Consider the following 15268-nt stretch of genomic DNA (forward strand, 5'->3'; position numbering starts at 1 on the left):
CTCCCACCCCAATCCTTTCATCACTTTTTGCGTCAGTATCCCCAGTTATTATCCTTGCCACATAGCCAAGCTCACAAATCCTTTTGTTCCATTACTATTGTCTGCTCTCCCTTTCTCCGGATGCCTTTTGTTCTCTCACTTCATCTATTCTCATACCTGGAGAGAGGCTGAAATGTCTTTGTAGGTTACTGTCACTGAGTGGGCAGGCTGTGGTGTAACTGGACGTGTACAATGGGATTCTCGCCCCGTTTGTTAACTTTTTTTTTTTTACTTAAACAGTATTTCAATGCTTAAAAAAAAGTGAAGCTTTGGCAGGTAAATTGTTGGTTCAGCATCCAGAGCATCTGATCCGTGTTTTGAGAGCTCATCCATTTTCTTTGAGAGCCACAAATGAAAGACTGAGTGTCACTTATGAAACAGCTCTTGCATAGGACTGCTGATGACGTAACAGCAGCATTTGCTCCCAGCGCTGGGGCTCAGAGGCCTCGATGGGAACTTTGCCATCAGTAACAGAAGGAGTCAGGGAACCAGCTACTGTGCAGCAGGAGTCAGGGAACCAGCCACTGTGCAGCAGGAGTCAGGAGTCAGGGAACCAGCCACTGTGCAGCAGGAGTCAGGGAACCAGCCACTGTGCAGCAGGAGTCAGGGAACCAGCCACTGTGCAGCAGGAGTCAGGAGTCAGGGAACCAGCCACTGTACAGCAGGAGTCAGGAGTCAGGGAACCAGCCACTGTACAGCAGGAGTCAGGAGTCAGGGAACCAGCCACTGTACAGCAGGAGTCAGGAGTCAGGGAACCAGCCACTGTGCAGTGAATTCAGGGAACCAGCCACTGTGCAGTGAATTCAGGGAACCAGCCACTGTGCAGTGAATTCAGGGAACCAGCCACTGTGCAGTGAATTCAGGGAACCAGCCACTGTGCAGTGAATTCAGGGAACCAGCCACTGTGCAGTGGAGTCAGGGAGAGTCAGGGAACCAGCCACTGTGCAGCAGGAGTCAGGGAACCAGTCACTGCACTGCAAACCCAGACAGTTCTACTAACTCATTAACATTATGTATTCAGTACTTAAGACCTGGTATTTAGTTGACCCAACTTAAAATGTATTAGTTTTCTGAGCAAGTGCAGACGTTTTAATGGTATTGGAATGTATTTGTTTGAGTTAACATTGCCTGATAACTCAAAAAATGTAACTCGATTCCCCACTCCTCCTTACCAAGTGTATAAGTGTGAACCCCTAAACTGCTCCTGATCTATAAATGCAAAATTCCTTGTAAATCGCTTTGGATAAAAGCGTCTGCTAAATCACAGATGTAAATGTAAATGATGTGGCAACACTGGGAAGGCGGTCGACCATTGACAGTTCTCTCTACAGTAAGAGCTTGCGCAAGAAGTTGGAACGTAAGGAAGATACCCTTTCAAAAACTTGTAAGGGCGTAATAACTAGATTGCGAAAGACCCAGAGAAACACAAATATCTGACGAGGCTAAATCCTTTACGGTTTTGGAATAATATGAGTTCAGAGAACTCAAAAATTATGAAAATGATTACAAAAAAAAAATCAGTGTAGTCGATGTATAATTTTTGAGTTAAGTTTACTTAAAAAAAGATATACAGTGGTGGCCAAAATTATTAGAACACCTGACAGATCTGACAATATTGAGCTTTTTTTTGTTTCCAAAACATGATTTAATTTCATAATGTAAATGAAACATGCAGATGGTTGTTCTGAGCACAACAAATATCAGATGAAGTGAGTCCTACTGTTTGTATCCACTTTTAACTTTAATATTTGGTACGCCCACCTTTTGCAATAATTAGAGCAGCACATCTCTCTGGCATAGAGTCAATATATTTCTTGAGAACTTCAACACTAATGTTATCCCATGCCTTCTGCAGCTCAAGCCAAAGGCTTTCCTTTGAATGTACAATAGATCTGTCCAGTTTATTTCCCAAATTTGCTTGATGGGTTTGAGGTCCGGACTTTGAGAGGGCTGGTCCATCATTTTCAATGTTCCAGAAGATTCCTTCTGTCACAGGTCGTACCGGCAATAGTTAGAAGAATGTTTAGGGTCATTGTCGTCTTAGAAAATAAATCTAGGCCCATTTATACGACTCCCAGAAGGTACTCCGTTCCTCACCAGAATGTTATGGTACACTTTCTTATCCATGATGCCATCAATTTCGCCAAAGTCACCTGTTCCTTTTTAATGGCACCCCACACCATAATACTACCCCCTCCTTGTCTAACTGTTAGCCATAGAATTGGTACGTTGTTTTCTTGTGTGGACCCCAGGAAGAGTAGCTGGTGTCTTTGGCATCAGCTAATGGGGATCCGAATAAAATCAAATCAAATCAAAAATCAAATAGACACTCATTTTTATATCTCTCCCCCTCACTTCATTGAACCGACACTGTTTGCTTGTTGCCAAACTATTCAAACCTGGACTCATCAGTCCACAGCACTTTATACCAATCTTTCTTTGTCCATTTCTTGTGTTCTATTGCAAATTTCAGGCGTTTCACTTTTTTTTTCTCTTTCAGTAATGTTTCTGTGCTGCTATTCTGCCAAAAAGTCCTTTTTCTCACAGCTTCCGCCGCACAGTTCTTGAGGACACTATTGAACCATTAGTTATTCTGGTGTGGATCTCGTCACACAGTTCTCGTGAAGTCTTTCTTGGGTCCTTAAGACTGAGAATTCTGAGATGCTTCACTTGTCTGTCTGAAAGTTTCTTTTTTTAGCCTCTCCCCTTTCGGTTCTGGTGGCATGGCGGTCTAAAGTGTACTTTACAGTGCTTGGACTGCATGTCAAGTCCTTGGCTATGCGACGGTAACTACAGCCAGCATCAAAAAGGTCCTTTATTCAAACCCGTTGCTCACTCATTAGCTCATTCTTAACCTTAGCCATGTTCAAAGAGCAACATTTGCTTTAAGACTGCCTCTAGAGGCTTTGAATCTATACCAATTGGTGGTGTGGCCTCAGTGACAAAACCCTGATGTTACCAATCACTTAATGCGGAAGATAGGCCTTGTGCATTCAAAAGAATCACCGAGCTGTGTCCTAAGACTCTTGCATCAATTTAACCATGATCACACCTGACAATGAATACACAAGTAATTTGGCTTCTTCTGTGAAGGAACATGATTGTGTGAAATAGGCCTAGTTTGTTTTTGTATGGAAATTTACTTAAATCTACTTATGATGGCTCTATTCCATGGTTTATAGAGCATAATGATGACTTTGTAGGTATTTCATTAGTTTTAAGGGTATTTTAATGGCCAATTCAACAAAAAACTGAAACCTCTTAAATAGGCCTATGCCTAGTGTTCTAATAATTTTGGCCACCACTGTATATGTACTCAAATTTTCTTATGTAATCGGTTACATCAAAAGTTTTGAGTTCTCTGAACTTGTTCAGGTTTACAGTGTGTGTAGCAGGAGTCAGGGAGCCAGCCACTGTGCAGCAGGAGTCAGGAGTCAGGGAACCAGCCACTGTGCAGCAGGAGTCAGGGAACCAGCCACTGTGCAGTGGAGTCAGGGAACCAGCCACTGTGCAGCACTCCTGCTGTAAATGTCTCCCTCTGTCATGCAGAGCTGATGCAAGGACTAGAAAGAAGACACTTGATGTTACCCCATCCAGAAGTTTCCTGTTTCTTCCATACTTATGGAGACCTAGTGACCAGACAAGGGAGTGATTTAACCAGCATGTGTCAACATGGATCTGCGCATGTTGGGCACTGGCAGGGATTGAACGTCTACTGCCCTCGAGGCATAAGTTCTCATGTTACTGCTGGCTTTGGTGCACTGTGGTGGTGTTCAGCTAATGGATCATCTACATTAGAACACTGAGGTCAACTGGTGGCTTGATGGACTCTTCCATAATTCAGCATACAGCAGGATCACTTCTCTGATCCTCCTGAGCACAGGTCAGGGACTCAATCATGCTGTTTGCAGGAGCTGATCAAAGCATCTGGCTCTTGTTTTCCCATGCTCTATCGATTCTCTATTTGACCCTCTCGCCTCACTACATCAAAGGTGGCCCAGTCTATAGAGACATTAAAAGATACCGGTGGATCAGAGGTAAATAAACAACTGGTTAATGGGCTCATTGTCCGTGGTTTTGTGTGTAAATAATTAATAAGTCCCTTTGTGTCTGTGTGTGTTTTGTAAAGAGAAAAGATATATGTCAGACAAAACAAGACAAAAGAGACAAAAAGTAGCATTATAACATTTCTAAAAGATAAGGCACTTTTAGAGTGATGTGTAATGGCACAGAACTGTCTCAGTGTCTGGACTCGAACTGGAGTGCTGTCTTGATGCAGTGTCCTGACGTGAACTCTACCTTCTCCACACAGCTGATCAATAGCCGCCACCTGGTAATGTTCTCCAGCTTATCCCCCCCCTCTGTCATTTAGCCTGCCACTGAGACAAAGTGATGTGTTCAACACTCCACTGACAGTAAAACGTTATTTCCCCCCAGACTCACATCATCCAATACATCAGGCACATCTGGCACACTTATGCGACTGCCTACTGCCAGACTTCCTCAGACTGCTTCAGTGGAACTGCAATCTCAAGCTTGACCTTTTCCAGCTACGGCTTTTGTACTGGTTAGCGTCTGAATCAGAGGAGTGCCATCCGAGCTCAGAGCTACAGAGAGATGGAAACAGACCTTTGCAGTAGATGGACCTTTGAGTTTGATGTAATCACATTAAAAACAAATACTGTTTTCTCAGTTGAGATGTCAAGTAAATGAATGTAATGAGAGTCTGAGGTAGAAGTTAGTAATGTCTGCTTATCGACAACTGATCAGAGGTTTCAGATACTGATAAGTTGTGTCTTCATCCCCTACTCCTCCCTCTCCCACTCTGTCTCTCATTCCCCACTCTCTCTATCTCTCTCTGCAGGTTAGCGCTGTACGTGTATGAGTATTTGCTACATGTAGGAGCTCAGAAGTCGGCACAGACGTTCCTGTCAGAGGTAAGCCATGGGGGGTTGGTTATATGAGGGCTGCTTATTGAAGTGGCATCCAGGCAGCCTCAGAGCCTTGTAGGCAGCGGCGGCGGGCACTCCTGGGGCCTCGCGGCTAATTTAATTACATGCAGGCGATATGCTGAGCAAGCAGAACACATTAGTTGTTTGGTGTCCACTTAATGGGATTGGATGCGAGGTGTTGCATGCCCATAAACTGGCAAAACTCTTGCAGTAGCAAAGACAATCAGCTATTGGCACGGCAAGGATTATCGGCTTCAGACCTCATTGTTTATATGTAAATGTCACTATTACTTTCTATATTTTTCTGTAAGGCTGTGTGCTCCGTTCTAATGCATTGCACTGGAAGGAAGTGTCCTTGGCAAAGTGAGTGCAGAGTGACATCAACAGCATAATGATCGTAAAGCTTTTCCGCGGCTGTGGTGTGCTTGTCAGCATTAGCATAATGTGGCGCCCTTCCAAGAAAACAATGCCGTCACAGTATAGCGCATATATGATGTACTGTATATGTTTGTGCGCCTCTCCCTGAAAATGGACAACTCTGATATTTCTTGTGACTTCACTCACCATGACTGTAATCTCCTATTCTGCATACGTATATGAGTCATCAAAACATGTACGATTCATTCCAACTCTTTAAGGCATAACGAAGGCTGAAGCCTCTTAGTCCTTAGGCAGTCCTGTGGTTTCATAAACAAGCTGAGGGGGGTCAGAGATGATCTTGGTAGGGTTTAGTCTTTAAATACTGTATGTATTGTACAGATTATGCATGACATTCACAGCGCTGGCCAGAGCCTCACCAGATTGGTTATGGCAGTTAAAAGGGATTTTGTTAAAAAACTGGCATCGTCACAGGGTTTTAAAGGACTTTCAACCTCTTTCAGGTTTCACCGACTGCCACTCAGAGGATAAGACCTCTCACAGTCTATGAGTCAGAAGGAACGAATATAAAGATGCATTCATCACATTTCTCACTGTGCATGTAACTGCCTTCAGTCAGCAGTCTAGCATCATTAAATGTAAAAATAGCGCATATGCAGACATTCTCCATGCATTTTGACAAGGGCCATTAGCCAGTGGTCTCTCTAAAGTCAAACTCAGACCTGTCGTTAGGGGCCCCCTCTGACCACACAAGGCTCCTCGGCCCCCAGCTCTCTCCCATCAGGGCCTCTGGCCCTCAGCATGCCTGTGGCCCCTGCTCTCATTCTCTCTGCTCTCTCCCCCCTTCCCAGATAAGATGGGAGAAGAACATCACGTTAGGGGAGCCCCCTGGATTCTTACACTCATGGTGGTGGTGAGTACGGGTTTGTTTTCCAGTTTCAGTTGTCTCTTAATGAAACCTTCACAGGTAGTTTCACCAATTTTTCAAAACCTTGTCAAAGAAGAAAATAGGGAGATTTTAATTCAAACAGAATTGCCCTCATCAGACTGAAGTCACCTTGAAATCTCAAATTAGAATACGATCAGTGCAGCTGACTGTCATGAAAACTTGTTTGTGTATTGAATTCACTCACTTGTGCTTAGCTTGAGGGATACATAGCAGCTCTACACTGTATACTAATGTTATAAAAAGACTTTAATTTTATTTCTACAGAACTTGAGTAGTGGCATATCTGATAGTTATGTTGCTTGTGTTGCTTGTGCTTGGCAGTGTGTTCTGGGATCTGTACTGTGCGGCACCTGAGAGAAGAGAGACATGTGAGCACTCCAGCGAAGCCAAGGCTTTCCATGACTACGTGAGTACCCTGGAAACTTAAGGCATATCTGTTAACAGACTGAAATCTGCTGGGTGCCATCGCCCCACAAACACTGCCTTACTCCTCATCTTTGAGCAAATGGCATCTGCCATTTCCAAAGTGACAGTATTGAGGGCATACTTGGAGTCTCTGTTGAATTGGTCATTGAGTGAGGATGTTGCTGGAGTCAGTAAACAGAGATATAAAGCAGTCAAGCGTGACTTTATGACTGTGTGAGCTCTCCTCTTGCTGCTTGGGTTTCCTCTGTGGTGCTGGTCACAAGTTGAGCTGATGCTTTGCATGGACCAGGTGTTGCTGAGTGGCTCAGCTTTGTCTCTAATAACAAAGCTCTATGGAGCTCTATGCAAATTAGATTCCTCTCTCTCTCTCTCTCTCTCTGTCTTTCTCTCTCTCTCTTTCTCTCTCTATTTCTCTCTCTCTGTGTGTCTCTCTATTTCTTTCTCTCTCTCTCTCTCTCTCTCTTTCTCTCTCTCTGCGGGGCACTTGTAGCGAAGTGTTGCTTTGAACAAGCATAAGGTCAGGTCCGCCAAAGAGAACATGTGTCAGCCAGACAGGATGAGGGAAGAGGTGTGATGCAATAGCTGTGGTCCGCGTGTATCAGGGAGGAAGTGGGATTCATTTACCTCCTCCCTTGGGCCCCAGAAGTGAAATGACCTGGCCCCAGGTTCCTGTGCATTCAGAAGTGGACTCACAGAGGTCTGGAGGTCGAAAGAGGCTAACATGTATCATCCACGGTACTCCTATCTCCGAATGGGGCTGCTGTTGTGGTTGACACATAGAGTTTTTTTGTTGTTATTTTTTTTTTAGTTATACACAGGAAAAGATTTTAAATTCCTACTGCTACTGGTTGGGGACTTCCCACAGCGGCCAAACGTCTCACCGTCACCTGCAAGTACTCACACCCAAAAACTAGCCTAAGTATTATAACAAGGTGCACTACAACCATCAGACCGATACTTAACAATACTTATCAACAAGGATGCCTTCGTGAGCATTTCACTTGGGTTGCCAAGTGGGCAGCTTCGTCAGTAGCCCCATATACATGTGTCAATGTGATCCGATCAGATCGCGTGTGATCCGATACAAACTCGTAATGCGCTTACAATTGCCTCATGTAGCACACGCCTACATGTCATCCGGTCGTATTTCCGACGATGTCTGAGCAGGGGCCTAAAATGTTCTTCAGCCCCCCCCCAAATTTTTATTTTTTTGTGATGACAGGAAATTAAACGGTTGTTTCTCACATGTACACGTTTTTATAACTCTTAAATTTGATACATATGTGCGTGCGTTCTGGTTTGTAGGTTTTCTCCCCCTTAAAATTACAATCCAATAGCGTTTCATTAACGATATAACGGGGATCTCGCGGAGGTTGCTACGCTGGTTTTCTCACTCTGCCAAGTAAGGTCTCTTCAACGACACCCAAGATTATAGCCAAGGAGTTTAGCTCAAAGTAAATGATGCATGGAGTGAAATTGTAAGCAAAGGTAGTTACAGAATGTGGCTGTAGTTGTTAACGATTGTTAACTGCTTAAATTTATGTTTAATTGAGGTAAATTAAAGGGAATATTCTAGTGGGCTATGTTAACACTAAGCTAGCTAGCTAGCTAGCTATTTTGTTAGAAACTGTCCCAGTGAGTGTGAACGAGCGAATTCGAAATACAAGAAATAGGCTAACTATCGACACCGCTCGATTCCTTGCATTAATATATCTCTCTAGTATTTCGAAACAATAATATCAGTCCCTATAGAATGTTGTTGTTTATAATCAGTTAATGCTAGTGTGAATCCTTGTTTGACTTGATTATAGTGAATGCATTGGGTGCCTTCCATTTCAGCCCACCATACAATATCACTTGATGTTTCCCCCCCTCCCCCAATTGAATGGTATATTTGACACTTGACTAGTTCATCTTAATGTCAGTGACAACAAAATATATATAAATCCATGTATTCCCTTCTGCTCATAATAAAACAAGTAAACAACTCAAAAGTTGACACTTTCCCTTTAAGAATTAGGTTTTGGGAGTGGATATGAAAGCTAGTTTATCCGTCTTTCCTTTACAAGCAAGACAATTATTTCTCTCTCTTTATTTGAGAAAAGTTCATATTTGTGTCGTCAAATTTCACTGTGACCCTGAAATTCTGTCTCTTGTGTTATCATATACTAAGAGCAAAATCACAATCTTTCTGATTAAACCAATCTATGAACTGTCTGAAACAATGGATATCTGCGGCCCCAAATGGGCCCCCCAAAAAATGCAACCAACTCCCCTTGGGGCTAAGCCCCCCCTTTCTTTGAATCCTAGAAACGCCCCTGTGTCTGAGCCTTTCGAAAGAGGTGGTCTACGCAAATCTTTCAGCTCAGAAAAGGGCGTGTCAAATAAGGCCGATGTGACGGCGGTGACAGCCTGCTAGGAGATGACCCCAGCCTCTTATAGGGAGTGCCAAGGCAGGGCTCACTCACAGGGAGTGATCTCAGGGGAGTCATGGGCTCATGTGCAGAACATATTTAATGTGAATAAAGGTTATCTACACGACTTTTTATACCTCTAATCGACTCGGTTTGTTGTTTATATGCTACACGAATGCCGTGAGGTCAAACGGAATAGTGTGGGTCTTAACTGGAGCTCAACTCAACTCAACTATTACAGCTAGCTTGACGCTATCACTAACTGAAAACACATTGGAACACATAGTGGCTAGGTAGCTAGCTGCTAATAAGTAACATATTATTAACATATAAGTAACACATCAGCAGTAATGAATCAACTGTACCCATATTAAATGTACTACTAACATGTAGCACGAGTTAACGATGGATACCGACAGTTAGCATACCTAGCTAGGTAGCATTACCATTGGATGTGAATGACAGTTATGCTAGCTCTTGCTAGCCCTTGCTATCCCCAAGAAGGAGCATTGTTTCCGGGGATTTTTATTTGACGAGCGGGGGCAATACAGTCATCTGGAGAGTTCAAAATTATACTAAACGAAGGGAAATCTACTGTATGGAGATACTTCTGCTTAGTAGACAATGCAGATTCTAATTAGGCTGTTGGATATGTCCAATGTAAGGAGTGTGAAGTTTGAATTAAATATGATTGATGCAACTCTCGTTCTCCACAACAACATGGATAAACCTGGATGGTTGGATGTAGTTTCAGAACGAACGTCGGCGTGCAAAAAGATCTTCAATGGTAAGACTTGTCTGTTGTGCCTCTGTTGGTGTCTCATAAAATGTGAGTTAAAAAAAAAAAAAAGCATAGCGTGTGTATTGTGTAGCTATTTCATTCCGAGATGGCAGGGGAGTAAAATGCTCCGCTGCCAAAATAGATAACATGTTTTTAACTTCCCTTTCCTTTACATCTGCTGCTGGTTAGTAAATACAGACTGCCGGAAATGTTAACAAACGGAATGAAATAGCTACACCTTACACCGATATGCTTTGATAAAACCCACGTTACTCACATACTGGTTAACACTGTTACAGCGGGTGTATCAACTGTACCCATGTTTCAACTGTAGGCTACTAATACCACTGTCAATTATGAGTTCAGTAAAAGACGGAGCAAACACAGTTTTCTACCGTTGTTGAAACACATCCACGCGTAGACTCGTTTTCTTTCCGTCTGAGAGTGGTTATTCAAAGAAAATATTAAGAACTATATAGCCTACTGATAGAAAGAAGGGAACTTTTAGCCACTACACTGCCTTTGCACAATGCGGATCCAAGTTGATGTTGTTAGTAAACAAACCAGGTGGGAGCACATCTCCGTCGTCTTTGCGCATGCCCAAGGCAAGGTAACCAGATCACATTTTGCACATGTAGACACGTAACGACAAGAGCCGATTCCCTAAAAAATGTTCACACTGATCGGATCACAGTGACACATGTATATGGGCCTAGTGTGTCATTGAATCAGCCCCATGACACCTCTAGAAGGTTCAACAGTGGTGCACCTGACAGATTCATCGCAATTAATCACCTTTTTCTTCTTAAGACTGAGACTGTTATAACGGATATTTAAATGTAAAATCATTGAATAATTGTAAAATCAACACAAATTAGGTGTATTTAAATAATATTGTTTACAGTAATAGCATTTAAACTTAGCTTTTAAACTTTAAGCTTAAACTTTGATCTCAGATTATTTCCTGTGAACTGCAGATTTCCAATAAAGCCATCAAGACGATCAAAATTGACCATCTATCTATACCACCAGGGGCTTACTGTATGTAGAGGGGGTTCCTGCCGCTGGAAGTGGGGTTTTCCATTTGTAACAGAAGCCCAGGATAATAGGATTGCTTGAGTTGTGTCTGTTTATGATGTTTCCAGGGTTTTCCCGTGACGATAATGAGTTTATGGTGACAAATATTGTTTTTATATTTTGAGATTTTGTATGAATCATTTCTTTTGACGAGTTGATTGTTTTTGTAATGAGTGGGTACTGTCTCAGCGGAGGGGTTAAGTCTTATAAGATGTTGGATGAGACTAACCTGAGGAGAGCTGTTGGGAGATTGTGGATATAGCCAGTTTGAGTTAGTTGCGTGTGGCCCATCGAGGCAATTAAAAAAATCTATATTTATATATATTATTTATTTATTTATTTTAAATGGGTTGATTGTGCTTCTACTTTCTAATTCTGGTCTGCACGTGTCTCTCTTCTGCACGACCCTTGGTGATCTTGGCCACCGTCTCCACGTGTAGCGACCCTTGGTGAAGCTAGTTTTACAACCAGACAAAATGTTTTGATGAGCCAACATCCATACACAACATGCAGTGAGGTTAGGACTGACTGAGGTTGGGACATCATAAGTGGCTCCAACAATGAATTTACTGCAGTTAGTATCCATAGCCCATAATTCTCTCTAACTGATCTATCTATTCTCAACATTATGCCAGTTCATCCATTGCCATTGCTATGCCTGAGAAGCCGCTGCTGCTCATCTAGTTTCTTCCTCTTGCTCACAAACAAAGCTAGTTACCATCTGCCTCCTCTCCGGCAATGTAGCCTTACCCCATCCATTTCAACTGTGACACGGAAAGAACTTCAACCAGACCTGCATTTGATATGTGCCAATGATTGCAAAACAAGAGCAATTAATGCAGACATATTAATTAATGTTGTTAAAAAAAGTACTCCATTGGAAGGCTGTACAGATTTGAGTTAATAAAAGCATGGTAATTTCTAAGGTTTTTCCACAGGCCTTTTTGGCCTGACATGAAGAATCTGGGCATGTCAGTGTTTGACTACAGCCACTCTTTACCAAATTCTCTCCAATTAGAACAACTTTCTCCACTCATAACTCAGGGGAAGTGAGAGAGAAGTTTTTCTGCGGAGTGTGTATCTGTACTCGGAGGCCATGTGGTTTGGCCCCCAGTTCATTTGTTCCTTCTAATGCCAATTATCTGCTTTTCCTCTGAGTGCTTCTGGAGTGCGAGCAAACCCAGAGTAATTACAGTCTGCTTTAGATTCACAAATTGCACTGTCTCCATCCAAGAGATCATCCTCTGTGTACGGCTAATTGCAAGTAGAATGAACAGCAGAAAATAAAAAAGGCATTTATTATACGACTATATTTGGGCATGAGAATTGTTCGTTTTGTAAATCACTCCAAATTGCCTGGGCTTAACTATTTGGCATGTTGACATACAAATGAACTGATACGAGCCAGTCAATAATTATGCAGATCCTGTTTACGATCGTCATTACAATCGTAATCTTTTCTTTCCTTTTGTTCTAATTTTGCATTGCATTCACAGACATTTGAAATAATGTGTCCTATTCACTGGAGGTAATTGTTTGTCCCCCAATTCGCTTTTTGGTGTGGAATTGTAATCGCAGCAGTTTCTGTGTGTGTGTGACTGTCTTTACTTTGAGTTGGGTTACTTTGCGGTAAACAACAGGTATACCGATATATTTTCAAACAACATATAGACGAGACAATACCATTTACGATATAGTTTAATGTTATGTTACATAACTCGTTTCTTCCATAAAGCTGTGCAAGTATTTGCTTCTCTCCCCTCTTTCTCACCTTCCGTGCAACCATGCTCCCACTTTCTCTCATAGTGGCCAGCGACATTAGTTCTGTATTTCACTATAACAGCCACCGACTGAATGTAAGAGTTGTTAACGGAATTGAGTTATGTATACACCTAAAGACTACTTCTGACCCTTGTCAGTAAAGTGAGTAGACACTGAATATATGTATCTAACTATTTTGATAAACATAGTACTGGTGTTACCTCTGCCAGCCACCAATATGAGAGAGTGGAGGTTCCGATTGGAGTTAAACAGTGCATGCTAAGCCAGCCACCTAACAGTGTAATGAATCCAGCCACGTCTGTGAACCATTCGCCTACAATATCTTTTGACACAGTTTTCCTCTGTGTATTTCTCACCGCAAAACAACTCATAATGCAGCCGTGTCTTAGTGTCGAGTGTCAACTATCAGCAAGCTATCTGCATGGAAGTGGCCACTGTTTTCCAGGTCAAGAAGGGACTTTGATGATGTGCACCCAGTTGCTATTGAAAATTGAACTTGTATTTTCTGTGTCAGATGGCACAGACACTAACGTTAACTGAATGGTAAAATACAACTGTTCTTCTCAAAAAGACAGAGGACCCTTACTGTGAACATGTGATTGTGAAATAGATTTCTGCTTTCGTTCAAGGCACTTGCAGTGGTGGTTGTTGTAGACAATACGGCTTAGTGGTAGCCTCATATCTGCAGACAAAACGAACGCAATCTGGCGTTTGCAGTGCTTTGCCTACCGCATATTTTGTCTGTGAATAATGAATTGTAGGTGAATAAAGGTAAACGTGTTTGATGGCAGATTATGATCACACAGGGTTACGATTACATAGCTTAGTATGCTATATCACTTTCTTTAAAATGCCAAGGAAACAGCAGTGTTCTAAATTTGTACTGGTGTCTATAGGGTTAAAACCTGTAATTGTACATTCTGTTATTGTTGTTGACGACAGCTGAAGGTACATTCTCTTAGATTTTTATTTAAAATACGCTATATAGATTTTCAGTATATTTAGAATTACATTTATATTTTTGGTTTATTTACAAACAAGGAAGGAACCCAGTCTTTGCATTAGATTTTTTTTTATTTGCCCACTTCATAGAAAATAACGATATATTGTATATCGATATTCAGCATTATAATACGAGGATATGATTTTTTGTTCATATTGCCCAGGCCTATTTGTACTGTCAGTGTTTGCTAAGTGCTCTCTGCTGTTCTCCCCTCTCCTCATCCTCCCTAAGGGAGAGTTCACTACACACACACACACACACACACACACACACACACACACACACACACACACACACATGTACACAGACACACATGGATGCAAACATGTGCACACTTAAAATCACACACAAACATACACTACATGTATACACATCAGCACACACACATTCAGGCAAACACTTGTTCATATGTACACAGTCATACAGACAGCCACACAAAGATACTCACAGACTAGAGAGAGCGAAAGGACAGAGAGAGAGAGAGAGAGTTTGCTGTCTGGAGGGTGCTTCTTAGACAAGGTCAAACGGTCAGTGTCTCTTGTCGAGGGTCAGTGGAGCGGATCACAACACTCGGCTGCTTCTCCTCTGTGCTGAATCAGAACAGGAACCAGACCTGGCAGCTGATTCCAGAACTCAATGCTTCTCCTCTGTGCTGAATCAGAACAGGAACCAGACCTGGCAGCTGATTCCAGAACTCAATGCTTCTCCTCTGTGCTGAATCAGAACAGGAACCAGACCTGGCAGCTGAATCCAGAACTCAATGCTTCTCCTCTGTGCTGAATCAGAACAGGAACCAGACCTGGCAGCTGATTCCAGAACTCAATGCTTCTCCTCTGTGCTGAATCAGAACAGGAACCAGACCTGGCAGCTGATTCCAGAACTCAATGCTTCTCCTCTGTGCTGAATCAGAACAGGAACCAGACCTGGCAGCTGATTCCAGAACTCAATGCTTCTCCTCTGTGCTGAATCAGAACAGGAACCAGACCTGGCAGCTGATTCCAGAACTCAATGCTTCTCCTCTGTGCTGAATCAGAACAGGAACCAGACCTGGCAGCTGATTCCAGAACTCAATGCTTCTCCTCTGTGCTGAATCAGAACAGGAACCAGACCTGGCAGCTGAATCCAGAACTCAATGCTTCTCCTCTGTGCTGAATCAGAACAGGAACCAGACCTGGCAGCTGAATCCAGAACTCAATGCTTCTCCTCTGTGCTGAATCAGAACAGGAACCAGACCTGGCAAATCCAGAACTCAATGCTTCTCCTCTGTGCTGAATCAGAACAGGAACCAGACCTGGCAGCTGAATCCAGAACTCAATGCTTCTCCTCTGTGCTGAATCAGAACAGGAACCAGACCTGGCAGCTGAATCCAGAACTCAATGCCTGACTGTTCTGTCGCTCATCCCTTGTCCTGCATGTGAATCCAATGGAATGACTTTCTGGGTCAGTTGAGCACAGCATTAATGGAAA

General features: G+C 42.7%; 1 protein-coding gene across 29 annotated transcripts in view; it reads left to right on the forward strand.

Moving 5' to 3' along the window:
• The window catches only part of ssbp2b (single stranded DNA binding protein 2b), a gene marked incomplete at its 3' end in the record, with an annotated part of 54220 nt that overhangs the window by 6303 nt on the left and 32649 nt on the right, over nucleotides 1-15268 (forward strand). For 26 of the 29 annotated variants that reach the window (XM_080846862.1, XM_080846873.1, XM_080846884.1 and 23 more), the window contains exons 2-4: nucleotides 4904-4976; nucleotides 6221-6282; nucleotides 6640-6724. In XM_080846862.1, coding sequence (XP_080702988.1) covers nucleotides 4904-4976; nucleotides 6221-6282; nucleotides 6640-6724 — 220 coding nt within the window. The remainder of the gene's footprint in view (nucleotides 1-4903; nucleotides 4977-6220; nucleotides 6283-6639; nucleotides 6725-15268) is intronic. The other 3 variants (XM_080846869.1, XM_080846881.1, XM_080846883.1) reach the window with 1 other exon arrangement.

The sequence above is a fragment of the Sprattus sprattus genome (assembly GCF_963457725.1).
Source record: "Sprattus sprattus genome assembly, chromosome: 11".
NCBI lineage: Eukaryota > Metazoa > Chordata > Actinopteri > Clupeiformes > Clupeidae > Sprattus > Sprattus sprattus.